At 34.3% G+C, this 19,753-nt stretch overlaps 3 protein-coding genes across 3 annotated transcripts in view; 2 read left to right on the top strand and 1 right to left on the bottom strand.

The window, feature by feature from the left end:
* The window catches only part of LOC123677072 (protein O-mannosyl-transferase TMTC1-like), a 397,650-nt gene that overhangs the window by 258,726 nt on the left and 119,171 nt on the right, over positions 1-19,753 (bottom strand). The gene's annotated exons all lie outside the window — the stretch shown is intronic.
* Positions 10,761-15,631, top strand: LOC123677074 (trypsin-1-like). The gene is made up of 3 exons (XM_045613521.1): positions 10,761-10,949; positions 11,056-11,260; positions 15,053-15,631. Exons 1-3 carry the CDS (start codon positions 10,913-10,915, stop codon positions 15,612-15,614), a joined length of 804 nt encoding a protein of 267 aa, XP_045469477.1. The 5' UTR covers positions 10,761-10,912; the 3' UTR covers positions 15,615-15,631.
* On the top strand, positions 16,969-19,513 carry LOC123677073 (trypsin-7-like). The gene is made up of 3 exons (XM_045613520.1): positions 16,969-17,129; positions 17,215-17,371; positions 17,992-19,513. The coding sequence occupies exons 1-3, from the start codon at positions 17,018-17,020 to the stop codon at positions 18,545-18,547; spliced, it is 825 nt and encodes a 274-aa protein (XP_045469476.1). The 5' UTR covers positions 16,969-17,017; the 3' UTR covers positions 18,548-19,513.

The raw sequence follows: 19,753 nt of genomic DNA, 5'->3' as shown, positions 1-19,753 counted from the left end.
CATAGTCAATGGTTAAATTAAACTGATCTATCCACAGATCTGATAACTGCACAGAAATTCATTGTACTTAATTTATTCATTAGATCATGTTTATCCACTACATTATCTACACCCAATACACAACCAAAACGGCGAACTGCGAACAACATCAATATTATTTCACCTATTCAAATTACAATATGAATTGATTACCCCCCAGCGGTTTAGGTTTGGTACCGTAACATTTCAACATGATAAATTTCTGACCACGTGAAGCCACGGCGCTACCTACAGCCCCGAATCCGAAACAGATTTTCCAAGCATCCATCGCAATTAATCATAAGAGATTCATTAGTCCCAGATCAGGAACAACCGCGATAAAACCATATGCATCGCACGAAGTCTAAAATTATAGACCCTGGGCCCGTAATTAATTGTGGTAGCGGTTTTGTTCAATTAACTCGTCGACGCTCGGCGAGTTTCTTTCGATAGCGTAACTCAACAGACCGACTTTTTACAAGCAATTTGTGAACCGATAATTTCCTTAAACCTGAAGAGGGTTTGGCTCTACATGACCTGCTACAACGCGGCGGCGGAGGAAGGTTCGGAGGAAAACGAGACCGGAATCGGCCAGGAGCGGACTTCCGTCGTAGCCGGAAGTCCTATTGATGAAAGAAGTTGGATAATGTTATTCAAGGAGTTTGTGCTAAAGGGGAGTCTGTTGTTGGTTCGAGTGTAGTTTGGAGGAAAATTTTAAATCTTGGAGTTATTTTCATGGGAAATATCCAGGTTTAGGCACTGCTGAGCATTATATGTGCAGTTGCATAGCGAAGGAATTTTTTTTCTTTATTCTTCTGGTTAATATTAGTTTATCGTAGTTGTTGATTTTATGTTTTTTTTCCTTCTTTATATCTATCATTTTTTTAGAGTACTTGCCATTTCGTTTAGTATTTTAGGGAATTCACATGTATTTTCTTTGAGTTGATGTAATTTGTTACCCTGTTATTGGAAACTTTCCTATTGGGTAAATTAAGTTATTGTTATTATTATTACCTAGTGGTAGGAGCGATACTTTTTAGGACGACATTGTACATTGTTGGAGTTCGGGAATCCACTTCAACTATTAGGTACACATACTATTTATTCGGAAATCGAAATCTACATTCTATAAAGAGATGATTTTTTTATAAAATCATCGATTTGCAATTACAGTCACATAGCCTATGATATGGATTCCTAGACTATTACCCTTGTCTGAATTTCCACCAATCACAAACGTCCATTTTTGAACTACAAATGGGAAAAGTGTATGACAGCACCTGTCAGCCGTTTTTACGAGTTTACCAGCGTCAAAATTCAACAGCTGTTGTCATGGAAAACTGTGAAACCTTTGATATCAAGTAATTATGGTCACATGAAAGAGTCTTGTCAGATCATTCGTGCATTCAATTTTTTCTGTGGAAAAAAATCGAAAAAACAAAATGCTTAGTAATAATTTCCAACCGAAAGCATTCATGCAGGTACAAAAATCCATGTTTCAAACTCTGATTTTGCTCAATGCTCATTTTCATGGAGAAGGTACTATGAAGGCTTTGAGGACGTAGCTACCCATGTACGATTTGAGAGAAAATATATTTTCCTAAAGAATATAAAAATAAAACAAGCATATTGCTTTTTCAGGAATTTTATTGGAGTGTTTTTATGATTCTTTCACGGCAGAGTAAACATTTTACGATCAGGTAATGAAGAATTTTGGGTTTAAGTTAAAAGTTGGACAACTTCAATTCGTTATTTGGAATGAATAATTGTTATATAGCTGCATTAATACTGAAATACCGAAAATAACTATATTCAACGTACCTGTTGATTGTTATTCACTATTCGTTATTGACCGATGTATAAATACACACTTATGTTTGATTAATATTTGTGGCAACAAAATTTCGTGAGGAGACAGGTTTATGAGAACTTACTTAAACAAATACTCAGAGTTATTTCATGTGGAAATGTTAAATGTGACAAAATGCTACCAGTTCGAGTACATCAAAATATTCATCACGTTAGGGCCTTTGCCAGAGCTGAAATTGTGGAATTGGCAGCCCTGTTAATTGAGCTGCATTCACAGTAATGCATGGTGTAGAGGGAAGGCGGAAGAGGAACACGATAAAAATAAGAATAGAACACTGAGGAGCTTATGAGCGCTTGTTTATTCATGCGCCAAGTTGATGCGACACAACGCGAATAGGAAAAAGAATGTGCGCAGATATCTAGTTTCCAGTCACCGCTGTCAAAAACACTGAGAAGGTGTTCGGACGTCAGGTGTCTCAACAGCGCATACAATCTGCTGCTGTATTTCGCTCAAATAGCCTCTATTTTGTTAGGTTGTCATCGGAGTTGGAGGTCCGAAAATAGTCTATCGCTATCATAGACTAATAAACCTAGATAAAGGAAGTATACGCAATTTTTACATGTCCTCAACATAATTAGATTACGTTCTCGGATTGTGATAAATTTTCAAGTCCAAAGTTCTACATTATCGTTATGAATTTATATTATATTGAATGAAATATGTTTAATATATCAAATTAATTTCACGGTATTCAGATAATTTTTCATTCTGGAAAAGGTACCTCCATGAGCGGGGCTCGAACCCGCAACCTCCGAATTACTAGTCCGACGCTCTCGCCGTTGAGCTATCGGACTAGTAATTCGGAGGTTGCGGGTTCGAGCCTCACTCGGGAAGGTACTTTTTCCATAATTGAAAAATTGTCTGAATGCCGTGAAATTAATTTGATATATCATTAATATACAGACTTGAAACCATTATTTGAAATATATTTATTCGAGTGATTACCTATTGAATATGCAATTTTGAATATTTGAAAACCGATATTTTTCCTAGTTGTCGAATTTATAATGAGCAGATATTTATTATTTTCTGTATCTACCTGCTGAAATCCAAGGTTTGGCAAATATTGCTCTCCGACTATCATCGATAGATTCACTTCGTTTGGCGCGTTTGAAGTTTGTTTTCTGAATTTCTGTTATATTTAGGTAGTTATTTCTATGTATTTTGAGTCAAAATGAAACGTTGATTCACTATGGGACCAAAAAAATGCTTTCTTTCAGGAGAAACACGCGAATTGAGTAAAATATCACATCACTGATGTTGAGGACAAAATTTGCTTACTGAAAATGACATAAATGCCTCCTCTATCTATGTTGATCTGAGATCGCTATCTACCTTCTCTGTGGATAACTTGATCTAGACTTTTGCCTGTCTGATATTTGTTGAACTTATACAATTACCAAGCTGCCCCCATAAACATGGGGACGTTTCTTTCGAATACGGCTCTTGACATCTTGCAGTTAATGAAGCGGTTAGAGTTGTAACATCCAGAACTAAAAGTTCGAGATTACGATTTTCAGAACTCGTGACAGAGTATCGTTCCGCCGAGTTAGACTTTTACATTCGTACTTACTAACGAGTTCGGCCATAAGGCTAATTAAGCCCAACAAATATATCAATTTGGAAGGAATGTCGCTAGAATAAGTTCCAAAAATTAATTGGGGATGGATAATTCTTAGGAATTGATTGTTATAATTGCATTCAAGAAGTTTTGAATAATTTAAACTAGATTCGAATTGTCATTTTCGATGTTTTCAGGTTCGAATTCGAGCAACCATTAACATGAAATCTTCAGTAGTTAATTAAGTTATTTATATTTGATTCGAATTATCATGTTGATGAAATTGTAAAGAATGTAGTTTTAGAAAATTCATTCGAATTACTGCTTCATAGCCTGTTTCATTAGAAAATGTCATGAAACGTTCACGTGACTTGCAATAATTACAAAATGGCGAATGCGAGGGTATAGATCTATCCGAGTGATTTTTTTTGGAGTTCTTATTTCGGTGTTTTTTTCTACTAGTATCCTTTATCCGAACATATTCAACAAGTTGCTAATTATTGTTTTGATAGTGATCAGATCAATGCTGTAAAATGCCTGAAGGAATGGAATAACAAAAAAACATGTATAACATTTTCTAATCACTATTTTGCTAGAAACTTTGATATCATAAAGCATTTGCAAGAGCGAGTGCCATGTTCATTTGCGATAAATCTTTCTGAGCCTTTTCTGATCAATTCTTCAGGAACTTTCAACAAAAGAGCGAAAATGTTTAAATTATTTCACTTCCTCCATTTCTTTGGTATTTCGTTGATTCCTATTTTTATAAGCTTGCAATGTTGAATGTGTGTCCCATTTTCGAGTTAAATCTGTTAACTGAATTTTGAAGTAATCATTCTCAACCGATCTGGATAAAAGTTTGCAAACGCGGTAGGTTTGGATGATAACATCCAAAATGGGGACAGTAGAATATGGTGGCTTTGTTTTTTTGAGTGCAGCGATGTGTCATGGGTACCAAAAAAAGGTATTACTGGGGAGAATGAAAAAAGTGGAGAGAGTTCCAAAAATGAGGTGGGGTGAATCTAATTTTTGTGATCTAACTCTGAACTATGAAAAACGGAATACCAAATTGTAGAAAGATAGAAAAAGAAAGGGATTTTCCAGAGTTTTAAGTATTTGTTAATCAAAAAACAATTTGAATTACCGGGTTTTCTACCATAATTTGACCCTCCCATCAACTTTGTTACTAAAAGAGGTACAAAAAAATGTTTTCAACAAAAGTTTCACGAAATCGACTAGTGTTTTTCAAAATGGTTTCAAAAAATTAAATATATACAGAGTGGGCAACATATTGATTACAACTCCATTTTTTCAAAGGGGACACCCTGTACATTTTTCTATATTTGACTAGCTCTTTTTTCCCTGACTTCGAATATATAACATATGTTTGGTCTATCTCTCTTATTCTGAGTACCACAGAGTTTCAAATTTTAAGAATCACCTAGCATGCTCAGTAATCAGTTTTCAAGTGGTAGGCTGCGATAACTCGAAATGCCCTTTTTGGAGTTCCAATTTATAGTGAAAAACGTATGTCATATTTCGTTAACAACGAGATAACTCAAAAAAGGGCATTTGGAGTTATCGCAGCCTACCACGTGAAAACTGATTACTGGAGCATGGTAGGTGATTCTTAAAATTTGAAACTCTGTGGTACTCAAAATAAGAGAGATAGGCCAAACATATGTTATATATTCGAAATCAGGGGAAAAAGAGCTAGTCAAATATAGAAAAATATTCAGGGTGTTCCATTTGAAAAAATGGAGTTGCATTCAATATGTTGCCCACTTTGTATATATTTCATTTTTTGGAATCATTTTAGAAAACACTAGTCCATTTCGTGAAATTTTTGTTGGAAACATTTTTTTGTACCTCTTTTAGTAACAAAGTTAAAGAGGGGGTCAAATTATGGTGAAAAACCCGGTACATAAAAAGTGGAAAAGTTCTGAATTATTTTATGTAGTTTTTCTTCCAAATGCATTCTATAATTTTCACAAAACAACTTACACGCCTATTTTCTTCGTAATATCTGTCTAAAAAGAATACCTATAAGCCTTTTTTTCAAATGATTATATACAAAGCCCTCATAAAATACATCAAATTATGTGATATCATCGCCAAAACGAATTATGTCCAAACCCAGTTGAAAATTCGAATTCTTCATACCCATAATGAACTGACAAGTTCGTGTAACAAACTAATCAATCAATGTCATCGATGTTGACGAACTTGAACCTGATGAACTCAAAATTTCGCAATCACTCATTTGAATTAGGGTTATTTCCGTCTAACCAGAGTTGCAATATGATTGAAAATTACCGTTGTGTCGCTCATCAAAAATGTATCAGCTGTTGGATATCCTTTCAGCAAAAAGGAATTGATTTCGTTACTTCAAACTGTGGGAATAAAAGGAGTATTCACTCGTCGCTTCACTGAAGGATGACTTTAGACTGACTTGTTTATTGAACGTGCCTCTCAAGCTTCAAGAGGGATGTTGACCTGAAGGAAATCCAGGTCTAAAGACCTAATATTCATTCCTTGTTATACTACAACGAATGAAAATGTGAAGGAGATCGATAGTTTCATAAAGGTAAATGAATCAGCATACTCGTAATATATGAGTGGAATTTTTTGAGATTTTGCACATAAATAACTAATTCTTCCTACAACTGCTATGAAAAGTAGCGTATACTTAAAAGCTTATTCAATTTCAAAACTATGTATTGTTCATATTTCTCACAGTATTGTGAGAAATATTATTCCTATAGATTCAACTTGACCCGGTGAATGTGTACTTGAATACATCGTTTCTGAAAATAACCTATTGACTCGATACTGATTATTGTCAATAATTTTCATTTTTAATCGTTTGAAATTCCATTTTAGGGACGTTATTCCCTACCTATTCAATAACATACTCCAATTCGAAACACCTTCCAATCTCTGTAGTAAGTTCAATCAATGATCTTAATGCTGAAAGCAGAATACAGAGGGCAATACAGTCTCCTAATCACGAAGATACAACCACTTGAGATACGGAGAAAGAATCGTTCGTTCGCCAGCCATACCAAACGAGAATTTATCCCTGTTCTAACTGAATTATGAAGTTGGCCTCGGTGCACTTGGGGATCTTGTTTCCGTCGGCAATCAGTAAAAGCGGAAGCTAGGCCAGCATCCGCCATAAATTCATAATGGACTGAAATGGCGTATCTGCCTTTTTATTTGTTTGTGTATTCTGGCTTATAATACGATTGGGTTGTAAATCAGAACACTTAGAAGGGAAGATCGATATTAGATGATGGCTAGTTTCATGAGGTTAACGTTTCAGTATTACAACACGCATATATGTCATTAGGACATGATGCTGATACGACGTTTTTATTTCAGCATACATGGAGGAATTCCAGAAATTTTGATGGAATGTTAAACTCGTTCTCAGTGCGTTTTGAGAGCAAAATCAATATTGAAATTTCACTCTCTGCTAACTAAGTGCCAAAGTCTGGAAACTTCATCTAAGCAACTAGTCACTTGATTTGTTGTACTAGATTTGTACATGATTGATATACAAATCTTACGTCGTCTTGAGGGTATTTTATAGCCAATCGGAGGAAAAGATGCCAATAAATACTTGTATGCATGTCTCCTATTGAAAGCAGTAACGATCGATTTGAAGACCAAAGTTCTGATGATTCAATATAATTCCTTATAGCCCTCACATTGATATTTACTGTCGTTGGAAGGAAATAGGGAAATTTTCGAATTATCATTGCCGCACTATCAGAAACAAAATCTACCAACCAGTCTCACTTGAATCCTACCAAAATTTTGATACAAACCGCATCAGTAATAGTGCAATAACATTATTCATTGTAAATTGCAATACTTCATTCCTAAGAATTGTTTTGTCGACAAGGGTTTATAGGCACAGGAGAAACAATACTCAGACATTGTTATAAAATATCCTATTTAACAGCGATGACTGTGAAATCAAACCAAAATTAGAATTTCGTGGTCGTATAAACCTTCCAGAACATTGTATAGTTCAACACTTGCATTACCTCGTTGTAAGTTATGCCTTCGTAGGAAACACATATAAAATTTTACAGCATATTGCAGAACGAAATAATAATTCCTTGAAATAACGGCAGATTAGTTGAAAATCTTGTGTGTACTTGCTTTTTATCACACACTTACCCTAATGTATGTAATTTGTACATTTTTGACCCAAAATTATCAGATTCAATGCTGATGAATAAGTGATCTTATTCAAAAGTATAGTAGACATATAGTTCAAGAGATACGGATCTTGTCGAGTTGAAATTCAAGTTGGTATAAAATACCAATCATGGAGAACAAAAATCAGAAGGTCTGCGTAGAATGGTGAAATCATTTTGAAAAAATTGTGTTGCAGATTATAACCTAGTTTTCCAATGAAAAATGTCCATAGAATGTTGCCTAGATTATTTTATCTATGGTTACTATTGATTCCACTTTCACTGAACATGACAGGTCATCAACAATAGGCTAAAATGGCCCAGAAGACCGTATTGAAAAATACACTAACTAATGGAATGATATGAATTGATGGCATGAGTAACTTTGTTTAGTTCCACTATTGAAATTTATAAGATTTTCAAAAAACAAAAGTATGAAATACAACAATCACCCATGTTATCTCAATCACCACTCGAAGTGAATCATTTGATTTTTAAGTAGAAGCTATAGACAAACGTAGTACAACTATGGTACCTAAATGTCTAAGTTATAACACCTCGCTTTGGAATATTCCTGTTAACACTGTTGGCATTCCCGTCCACTCACGAATTAAATAGAACTAAGAGGAACATACTTGCACAAACTCCTTTCATTAGCCAGGAACCTTTCTTTGGTATAGGCAAATACAAATTCAAGAAAGAGTTTCAGGAGAAGAAAAATCCGAAAGACAAACACTTTGGCGGAATCTTCCTGGGTTGAATCATTTCAAAAGGTTTCTTCGAAACTCAGACACTGCGATATCCAAGAAGTATCTGGATCTTAAAAACTAAATCCTACATCTCCTCGCTCGATTCTTCACAGGGCATAGTAGCCTAAGGAATCACCTCATGAGGACGGGTCTAGCTCTAGCAGGTAATGACAAGTGCAGATTCTATTGGAAGGAGGAACCTCCGGATCACCTGAAGACGGAATGCCACGCCATCACTTGCCAAAGCAAAATCTGCTTTGGACCAGAAACTTGTAGAAGTGAGGAAGTAGCCTCCTTGAAGCCATCCCAGATACTGGAGTTCATTAGAAATCTGGAACTGGAAGGAGTGCTGTAGATCACGCTATGGCGAGAATAGCTCTGATGGAGGGCACAATAGATGATAAGGTCGCAGTGGAACGGTACCCCCTTAATCTTACAGCTGGCGTTATGATTGATATTTGCATCATTTATTTGTTTTTGCCATTTATTCCTGATTAGGTGAGACAAGATCCAGTATATTTGTTGAGTTCCTTCATTCGGCATAGACACAAAATAAAAGATGAGACGCCATAAGAAGGTTTACTTAACTGTTACGTCATCGGCTTATCTCAAGACACCGCTTAATTCAAATAAGATGATGTCATACCCTGAATTTACAAATTCAGGGAATATAAGATATTATTGGAAAGAATCTGAAAATTTGTCACCTAGACTATTTCAGAAACATTATAAACAATTCCAAAGCTTCCGTGCCAACGTCGAAAAGCAGCGAGGGTGAAAATAATAGCAGAATAAATCGTGCATCGATTTGTTTCCTAGCGAAATTGTTCACTCGGATTCAAATATCAAGCTATTGCTGAAGCTTTATGGATAGACGTATCCGTTAGATTGCTCTATGCGTAGCGTTGTTTTAATCGCGTAAATATCGGGGGTGAGTGTCATAAATCTAGCTCGAAGAGCAGTGATGCCTACAGCACGTCATGTAAGCTCATAAAAATTGATGATTTATACTTACAAAGGCTGACCTGCTGGCATAAAATTAAAGTCCAATGGATTCACATGATTGCACTTTTCACACCTTATCAGGAGACCATAAAAATTTAATTTCCTGGTTCAGCATCAAAATTTCAATGCACACGGGTGATAACAGGTCCCTTTTATAGGCAAAATGCGAATAGAGAACAACAGCACAGAACATGAATGGCGATAAAATATGGAATTTATTTGACAACGGCTGAAAACAAAATTTTCGATATAAAAAATATCGAAGAAACACTTTTTAATCGTGTTTTTATGTTGGAAGGCATTAAATTGTCGACGTATTTTTGCCAATAATCTTGTCGTTTGGATATGGATATTCTACGAACTTCAACAGCTTGGGTACTTGATGTAATCTGGTTATAAATGAATATGACTATTTTTTTGATAGGAAAATCATTTGAAAGATGTCAGGAAAAAGAATTGTGTTTTATGCAAAGCTTTCCTTAAACTATCTCTCATTTTTCATCGATATACAAAGCTAATTTCTATCCATTTTTCCAACAACAAAAATTGTAGTGTCATTGAACCATCAACATCTGAATCCAGACATTCTGAAATTTTGACACGCATGTTTTGAAGCTTGGTACTAAGGATTCCTTTCAACCAACTACTTGACTAGAAGGGCGGCAAATATTGGAGGGTGACATTTTCTACTTTTTTCAAGAAATCCTAGAAGAATGGATTGGAAAAATGGCTATACGTTTCACATATACGATTCATAGTGATTCAATTTATTTTTCTATTTTTAAAAAGTTGATATTTACGGTTCTTTCATACAATAAGTTCAATAAATAAAATTGTTTTTTGCAAGGTTTTTCCTCATTTCATCATTTTTTTTATTGATGTGACAATCAAGTAGCTTGATATGATTCTAGTATTTGATGAATAATTACTTGACTTGAGATTGAAAAACTACTAGTTGACTTGAAATCAAGTCAATCTCAAGCCAAGTAGCTTAAAAATCAAGCCAAGCCGTAAATCCCTACTCGTACTAAGAAGAAATAAAAATGGTATGGAATTGGCGGTGCCATCTCTGCGCCAGGGCCAGGACTTATTATGTGACGTGTTTGTGATAAATCATTAATTGTTTAACCTCAGAAAAAGATTCTTATCTCTTTCAATCGAATCAAATATATTACAAGAGATTCGTTTTGCCATAAGAAACCATTATATGTATATTCAGAAAATTATCGACTTTAATAGCACTAACGTCAGGCATTGAAAAGCGTCGATTATAATTGTAAGTAATTTCTTTATCGCGTTTCAATCAAAATTTCATTAGGGCCCATGAAATTCGTCATTAAGTTGAAGTGGAGTTTTGAAAAATTAATGGGTTAATTCAAATACAATCGTGGCCATAATGGTATTGGAGCCATCCATTTGCATTAATTAATCCAAATCGAAATTTTTATTCGAAACATCAAGATATAAATTGATGAATTCGAAGATTGGTTGAAAAGAAATGAAGCTTGAGATTATCACACTATTATTGACTTTCGGTGAGTACATTTTTTTTTCAAGAACATTATTGGTACTAAGGATATGAAACTGCAAAGCATTTATTTCCAAGGAGATAATATTTTTAATTTATTCTGTTGTGTTAAGGTTGTGCAAATCTTGAGGATATCGAATTGAGTATAGAAGAAGATGACTCTCCGGAAAATACAAATCAAAGAATAGTTGGTGGAACTGAAGCAGATATCACAGAATTTCCTTGGCAAGTTGGTATAAATTATAAGGGAAAACATAACTGTGGAGGAAGTATACTGAACAACCATTATATTCTGACTGCAGCCCATTGCACATACAAGTAAGAGATTATTCAACAATTAGGAATTGATAAAAAAAATGCACAATCAATGAATTATAATTTTTTTATTCTTTATATAACAAAAATCTGAATGAAAACATTAAATAACGTGATTAATTTTTGGAACAATATTCTCAACGACCCGATGAAATATACAGGGTTGGCCGAAAATGTGTACTGAGCTTTCTGGGGGTGATAGTATATTGAAAAATAAGTATAGTTTGATGAATAAACTTATGACCCAGAATGCATATTAAGGGAGATATATCCAAAGTTCCTAGCTCCTTTCAAAGTTGATAAAATTAAAAAGATTTCTCCGGATATCTTCTAAACAGTAAATGCCACCAGATTGAAATTTAGTGGAAAAAATAGAGACGTTCGTTGAAGCAAAGAAAATTACATGAAAAAGGGGTTACTCTAATCCAAATATAAAAAAATTGAACCTTTTTCGAAATATTTGAGTTTTTGTAGTAACATGATTTCAGCAGATTCATTAATCGCAGATTCATCGATAACCATCGATAATTTGTTCCAATCATTTATGATTAATTCGCCAACTGGATTCAACATTGATTTATATTTTTTTCTCAGAGAATGTTTTTTTAATGTTTTTGCTATAATTCCGGGCATAGTTCTTGTTTTTGCTGAAAAACACTCATGACATTCAATAGAGTACGAATACAATTTTCCTCTATTCTCAAAACTCCTTGAGTATTTTTAATACATTATGAAACACTCTGTTTTCTATTTTCCTCTGATGAACTATCTCAAAAAAAATATAGATCTATCTTATACTTCGCGATCGAGTTCCCAACTAATTCGTCGAATTGTGAGAAGATCCCCAGGAAAAATACATCGCAGGATGTTTTGAGAAGATTTTCACGCTGAGGATAAAAGGCCTTCTTTGTCACAGCATCAGTCCGCGCGAACTTCATCGTTGAACTTCCAGTGGAGATAATGGGTTTGCCGTAATTTTTGAGAGTCTTTGAGCTCCGTGAAATATTAAGGAGCACCCTCGAAAGAATCCAAGACGTCGGTTTATCACGTTCTCGTTCCATTGTTCCGCAAAAACACTCAACCTTGATTTTCTGACTCCCCATTGGCGATATTTTTCCAGACAGGGGAACAACCGCTGAAATCTAACTTGCCTTGGACACAGGAGAAGAAGGAATCAATTTCTTAAATTATTTTCTACAATTAATGACTATGAGGTCCGGATTAAATGCAACATAGAAAGCTCGAATTACATGCAAATAAGTAAAGGAATGCTTGAAATATGTATTTAAATTGTCAACAATTTTTTTTCCTGAAAACAGTATACACCTTTTTTCATTTTACTTCTTCCTCTCTTCGAATGGACTGTGTCCTGTTTTTTTCTGATTTCTTCCTGTCATTGTTATGTCTCTTGTGATATCGAACTTTTTTGATATATAATGGTTGATATAAAAAAGCGATGCAAAACGATGTCAGTCAATGAACATTGTAGAAAGGTCCAAGATCATTCAAAGAGAAAAAAAATAGAATAGAATAGAATTGGTCAATGGCAAACCATGAGTTTCAAGTTCACGAATAATTGAAGAAATGTTAGAAAAATAAGTGAGCATCAGGGTCATGTTTTTTTTTTAACTTGACTTAGCCTCTTACCTCTAGAATTCATCGACCCCACTTTTGATTGCATTAATGAAATAAAAATTATTCGCGAGATAATCCCACTTAAATGCACAAATATAGGTCATTTCTATATTTACACAAACATCTAATAAAACTTTCAGATATAATACACCGCATAATATTCGGTTGATTAATAATTCATTCACCTCTAAACACATGACAATGAAGCACATCGATCTAGAACTTCATTTCTGATGGATTTGTTGGATTAATTTATGAATAAAACAACAATGTTATTTTCGACGAATACATCAATGCTGAAACAGAGAATATTGTTCCGTGATAATCGGCTTAAATACCAGGGTAATCCATCTCATATTAAAATATGCGAAATTCCAACTATATGTTCATAATTCCGTCATATTATGTTATTTTGTGTGTTAAAAACAATGCGGATCATCAATATCTATGTAATACAGGAATTATATTATTATACAAACGGGTTGATTCATAAAGAATTCCCAATCAATTATTAATTGAAGACTTCAAAATATGCGGAACATGCCTCATACAAATATTATTGGATTCCTAGATATGTGGTTTTTAAATTATTATAATTATGGAATTGGATCTTCGTAATGAAATTTTATGTGTTTACATTATATTTCAGAATTCACGATTTCATGTCTTTTGGAATGAGGAATGCTTATTATTCGGTTGTGTTCAGTGATGAAAAAAATCAGCTCAATTACGAATAAAATGATAAAAAATCATCAAAAGCGTTCGATATCACAAAAAATAAGTCCTGTTTGATTTATTCAACTCAAGAGGTTATTCAGTTCTCCGCTTTTGAATCTGAAGAATTCAATGAATTTATATTTCATGAAAAAAAAAATTGTTCTTTAAATGTATCCTGTTTTCAATCCGTTGGTTATTTCAATTATGTTCACATCAGTTCGGAAAAAAATAATGATCTTCCAGAGTTGGGGCAAAATCTAGAAGATGACGCGAATGTGATAATGATGAATGTGATGTGATATTTAGTTTCAGAATCTGAAGTGTTTCAGATAAAAGTTTATAACGTTATATTCGAGGTATTTTTTCAACGGTTAATTTGAACCTTGTTTTTTGATAACGGTATAACGTAATTTTAATATGCTGATAATGGACGTTATATCAACATTGCATTTAAACCATTCAATAACCATTTGATTCATTTTCTAATAACTCTATCATCACGTTTTCATTCAAAGTTGATCCGAATATATCATTTATATATTCTGTCGTTTATTTCGATGACATACACGTTTGTGTATGTGCACCAACTTGTACAAAATTTCAATTTGTCTAATGTTTGTTATAGGGAAGGAGATCTATAATATAGGGAGAGCTATTTCGAGTGACCTGGAAATACAAGAATGATATTTCTTTATAATCATCTGTGATGTCCCAGCATTCACAGATTTGCTCAAGCTCTTGTTTACTATATTATATAAACACTTGTAGTGACTTTTTGCTAGTTCAACAAAGTTGCCCACAACACACTGAAACTGTCAGTTCACGTTAGCAGCACCGAGCGCGGTTAGGACTAGGATGGGTGATAATATTTCGAGCAAATAAACGTTATTTCTTATGATATATTTTCTGATTATAAACGGTTATTTACCCAACCATTTCTCAACGTTCTATTAACGTACCTGTTTCCATTTGGTATGAACTGATCTTTGCGAAGGACGAGCATAAAGTGTATTGTTTTTTAATTTGTTATTTTGACACATTTGCGAATGAAATTTTCGATTAAATCAAAATTGAATGACGTCTTCAGTCATGAATAACTGAATAACCGCTCGAGTAAGAATTGTATTGTTTTCCATTTGTTTTAGTTGAATAAACATCATCATTATAATTATTATTTTTATTTATGATATTTTTCATTTGTTTAGTCATTGCTCAGTCAGAAAATATTGCTTTGATTTACACATTTAATTCACAAGCAAGTGTAAATAGCTACTAATCTCCTTGCTCAAAAACGTAAAATTACCAATTTTGAAATAAAAATTTTTGAAACAATGAATGATTCATCCTGCATACAGATACCACAATATTGTATAATGATAGAAACCTAAAAGATCTCGAAGATTATAGATGTTGATTTCCCATAGATTCTCTACTTCTTTTCAGGTTATTGGTATCCAAATTGGAAGCGAGAGTGGGAACATCTTACAGGAACAATGGCGGACTTTTATACAGAATTTCCTCTAAAGACGAACACCCAGAATACAACAGGGAAGATTTCCAGTATGATATCAGTTTGTTGAGAATCGATGGAAAATTCGAGTTTACACATAGTGTGCAGCCTGTCGGTTTGCCTAGTGAAGACAGCCCAGATCCGGAGCCAGGTATATTTGCGACGGTGTCTGGTTTCGGCCAACTTCACGTCGATGATAAATTTATGTCTTCACATTTGAGAGCTGTAGATGTGCCGATTATAGCTAAACAAACCTGTAAGGTATTGTATCGTAAATATATTGTTGACGACAGCATGATTTGCGCGTTATATCCTGGTGGTGGAAAGGACGCATGCTCAGGTGATAGTGGAGGCCCCTTGACAATCGGCGATGTTCAAATTGGAATTGTTTCATGGGGTATTGGTTGTGGTTCTGCCAAGTACCCTGGTGTTTACGCGTCTGTAAAGAATGTTATGGATTTCATATCGGAAATTGCGTTTGAAAATTCTGAATAAAATGTGTTCAAATTATTTATTTTTATTTTCCGTCAATATAATTGGCATCATTTTTTATTAAGTCGGGATTGAAAAAACCAAAATAATTTAATTCACGTGTTAATTCAATCAATAACTTAAGTGTACGAGGATAATACGTCAAATATGACGTAATATGTTCATATTCCGGTAAGTGGAAGTACTATACAACCTTCTAAATTATGCTAAATCAACCTGTTTACCTACCACCAAAGGCATATGTCAGGGTCAAATGACAGGTTTATCCTCCCCAAATTCTACGCTACTGGCGGAATTGCATTTTGATCACAATTTCCAATACTTTATTTGTGATTATCGTATCCATCATTCATAGAGATAAATTCGATATTTCTCGAGATATTTCAAGTTTAGCATAAAACTGCAGCATTATTTTGATATTGATATTTTTCAATCATTTTGATATTTGAATTATTATATTGAAGTTGATTGAATCGGAATTGTCCGAAAAAAAAACAAAGTTCTATTTATTATTAGACAATTAAAAACAAGTTGTGGTTCTGAAAATATTGAAATCTAAAGGAGAAAACAAATTCAATAATGGAATAATATCAAAGAGCATATAAAAACCCCTTTCCAACAAATGGTCGAAATGACCTCTTTTTTTCCAACAATACTTTTCAAATCAGTAAACCGAAATGAACCAACACAAGACTCTCAGAGACAAATGAGCAGTGGTTTTGTAGGTATTTTTGATTAGGTGGCTGAAAATTTGTTGCAGCAACAAAATCTTATTCGATAGCTACCAAAAACATCTGAGTAACAGCTTTTGGCACAGGTTTTATCTACTATAAGAATATCGGACAATAAAGATATCCTATATTCCTGTCTTCAAAATTATTGTCAAATCATGAAAAAAATCTGCGATTTTGACAAGATTCACCTTGAAGATGATAAAGATTCCGTAGAATTAGAGGTTGAAGAAAGTTCTCGAATTCAGATGTTTAATATCGTTCATCGATTTATTTTTCGTATGAAACAGCTTAGTGTAGTAACTCAGTGAATAATAGTTATCTTGGTGAAATATTGTGCTGAAGATGGAGCATTTCAAGACTTTAATACCTTCATGTGGTCTATACCTAATAACTTCCGAACCAAAATAGTCGTTTTTTGACTTCAGGTTCATCTCGAGGTTTATTGACACAAAATTTCAACCGATTACTACAGAACTCCTAATTTAAGGTAATTATACTAATTGCTTATTGTTCGATTTTTGTGTAGGAGGTAGGTGATGTGATCTCAGTATATTAATTATAAATAACCTAATACATAATTGCGGAACAATGAACACATAGCCATTTGAACATTTTCAATAAAGTACATGCGATTAGATATTCGAAATATTGAGTTTGTTCCATGCATTTAGTATGTCATCGAAAAATTCAAAATCGCAGCCGAGAACTCTTCTAAACGAAATGTGGCGTAGCCTTGTCAGTATAATCTGTTTATCGTTCATATTGTTTGAAGTACTTCATTCAGGTGAATATTCTTTTTAGATGGTCTTGTTTCTTTTGGATAGTGGTATAGTAGCATCAAATCAGCTTTGATCGATTCATTTTTATAGGGGTGTCTTCGAAAAGATATCGTCGAGTTACTGGTGGTAGTCTTATGGAAATTAAGGACATGCCGTTTTTAGTTTCACTCCGATATAATGGATCATATTTTTGCGCTGGGAGTATCCTGAGTAAGAGGTCTATAATAACAGCTGCAAGTTGCGAGAAGTAAGTTTTCAATCTTTGGATGAATATCAAAAATCTGACTCGAAAAACATGATCAGCTCAGAAAACAAGAAAAGTGATTTCGTCCTGCTGTAATAATTGGTTCTCATCATTCATCATAGCAGAATAATGCTTCCCCAAAGATAATTCGTGGATTATATGAGCTCTAGATGCGGCAATGTAACCATCAATTGAGTAAAAACGGCTCTATTTATGTAAGAACATTGTCGTCTGAATCGGCAAGAATTTCTTGTTGTTCAAGCACCCCATCGCTCTACTTCTGCTACACTACATTTTTTTTATTTTCATTTTATGTCAACCTATCGGTCTGTCATGTCCAATGTCGATTTCAAAGGAAAGTAAAATGATTATTATTGGTTCAGTTTACGTTTTCGTTCTTCGTCTTTGCGATTTCTGAATTTTATATTTTGAAAATCTTGGGGGAGGGGTTATTAACCCTAGTGCCCACATCATTTCTACGCCCATGGAAAAAGCACCCGTTACAATGATCCTTCTTTTGAAGTATACTCGCCAAATCATTCACTTAATTCGAGAAATACTACTCCTCATGAAGTTGCTTTCCTCATTAAACAAGAGTTTTTTTGTGTTCGCATTTTTTCTAGACCCGAAGTGGAGAGAATCAAAGTCAGAGTGGGTTCCAGTTTCTACAATAAAAAAGGAAAAACAATAAGAGCCCACGAGTTCATACCGCACCCAGACTTCGACAACGAAACATTGGAAAAGGACGTGGCCATCATTATTCTCAAAGAAGAGATGCGTTACACGACAAACATACTGCCGGCAACGCTCCCCGAAGCTGGCAAAAAGGTTCCCGAATCAGAGGAGTTCGTGAGGATTGCCGGATGGGGCTACACCGACCCAAAAACGGACATAAATTCATCAGAAGAAATGAGATCGGTGGAATTGCCAATAATGTCGCAGGCGACTTGTAAAAACTGTTACCCCGACAGGGAAATCACGGACTTGGTGTTTTGCGCTGGTTATTTTCTCGGGGGTAAGGGGCCGTCGACGGGAGACATAGGTGGCCCTGTTGTTTACAAAGGTCTTCAGTATGGGATTGTTTCCTTTACCGGGGACGCTGGCGCTTACCCTATGAGCCCTGCAATATTTACATCTGTTCAGAAAGTGAGAGAATTTATACGAAGGTACAGAAAATAAACCTAACCTCAATTCATAAATCAAACCAAGTGAAGTGATACACATTAACTTACTTTGGATTGTTTGAGAACACGGTATCTTATAATTGTAACTCTTTTGAACTATGGAACATTATAATGTTTAGTTTGTATGGGGATTTAGAGTTGACACATGAATCAAACATTCAGAAATATATACACACCGGTAAAATTAGGGCAACGAACTAAAAAGTTTATAGTTCATTTTCTCTCGAACCTATTGACTGATTTTAGAAAATATATTTTTGAATTGTAGTTCATTTCCTCGGGAATATAACTCTTTGTTCAGATGTCGTAGTTTTCAACTTGCTTCATTTTTATATAGAAAGGTGTAAAAAAATGAAGACAAGGTTTTATTCAGAACACTCTGTCGAAAAACGAATATTTTTACGAACACTCAGATGTTGCCTCATCTTTTCTGAACATAATTATTATCTACAAAATGAATATCAATAATTCAGATAATCATTTCTTCTGCATAGTTTTCCAATAAAAGGTTTTTTCGATAGAAATCGATAGATATACATTTCAATGTAAAGAGTATACTCCACTCAATGGCCATTAACGATGCAAAATGATATAATTCAAATGGCCACCATGGCTACGGTGGCAGCAACATATCCTTAACAGTTACTTAATAAAACACAGTGGCGACAATTCATTCAAATTGAGCTTAAAAATGGCGAACGATATGGCTTCACCATAGAAATTAAGAAAACTGACTGGACTGAACTGACACTTTGTCAAAATTGAAATTATTGGACCTGATAGTATTTGATTGTATATAGAACAAATTTATTCAACTGAAGAATACTACAGTGACTTAATAAAATGGGCCTCACATTCTGAATAAATCCCTGAAATCAGGTAAATGGAGAATGTAAGAAAAAGCCGGCATATTTAGGATCAGCCAATCATAAACGAAACCACTAAGCCAGAAAACTTTCCATCCAATAATTCCGCCAATAAATAAGTGCATTGAATTGGAGGGGATGAAAAAAAGAACAAAAATCGTCGTCTAAGTATAATCCCTCCAAATTTTTAGCATCCTGAATGAGTATATATGCAAATAGAATTTTAATTTCTATATCAATTGAGACAGCGTTAGTTTCGAATAGTTCGAATTTCGAATGAAAAATCAGTGCTGGTACTTATTCAAAGAAATTGTATTTTTAAATCCACGCAACCA

Source organism: Harmonia axyridis, chromosome 3, assembly GCF_914767665.1.
Source record: "Harmonia axyridis chromosome 3, icHarAxyr1.1, whole genome shotgun sequence".
Classification (NCBI taxonomy): Eukaryota; Metazoa; Arthropoda; class Insecta; order Coleoptera; family Coccinellidae; genus Harmonia; species Harmonia axyridis.
This window is presented reverse-complemented; position numbering and strand designations above follow the sequence as displayed.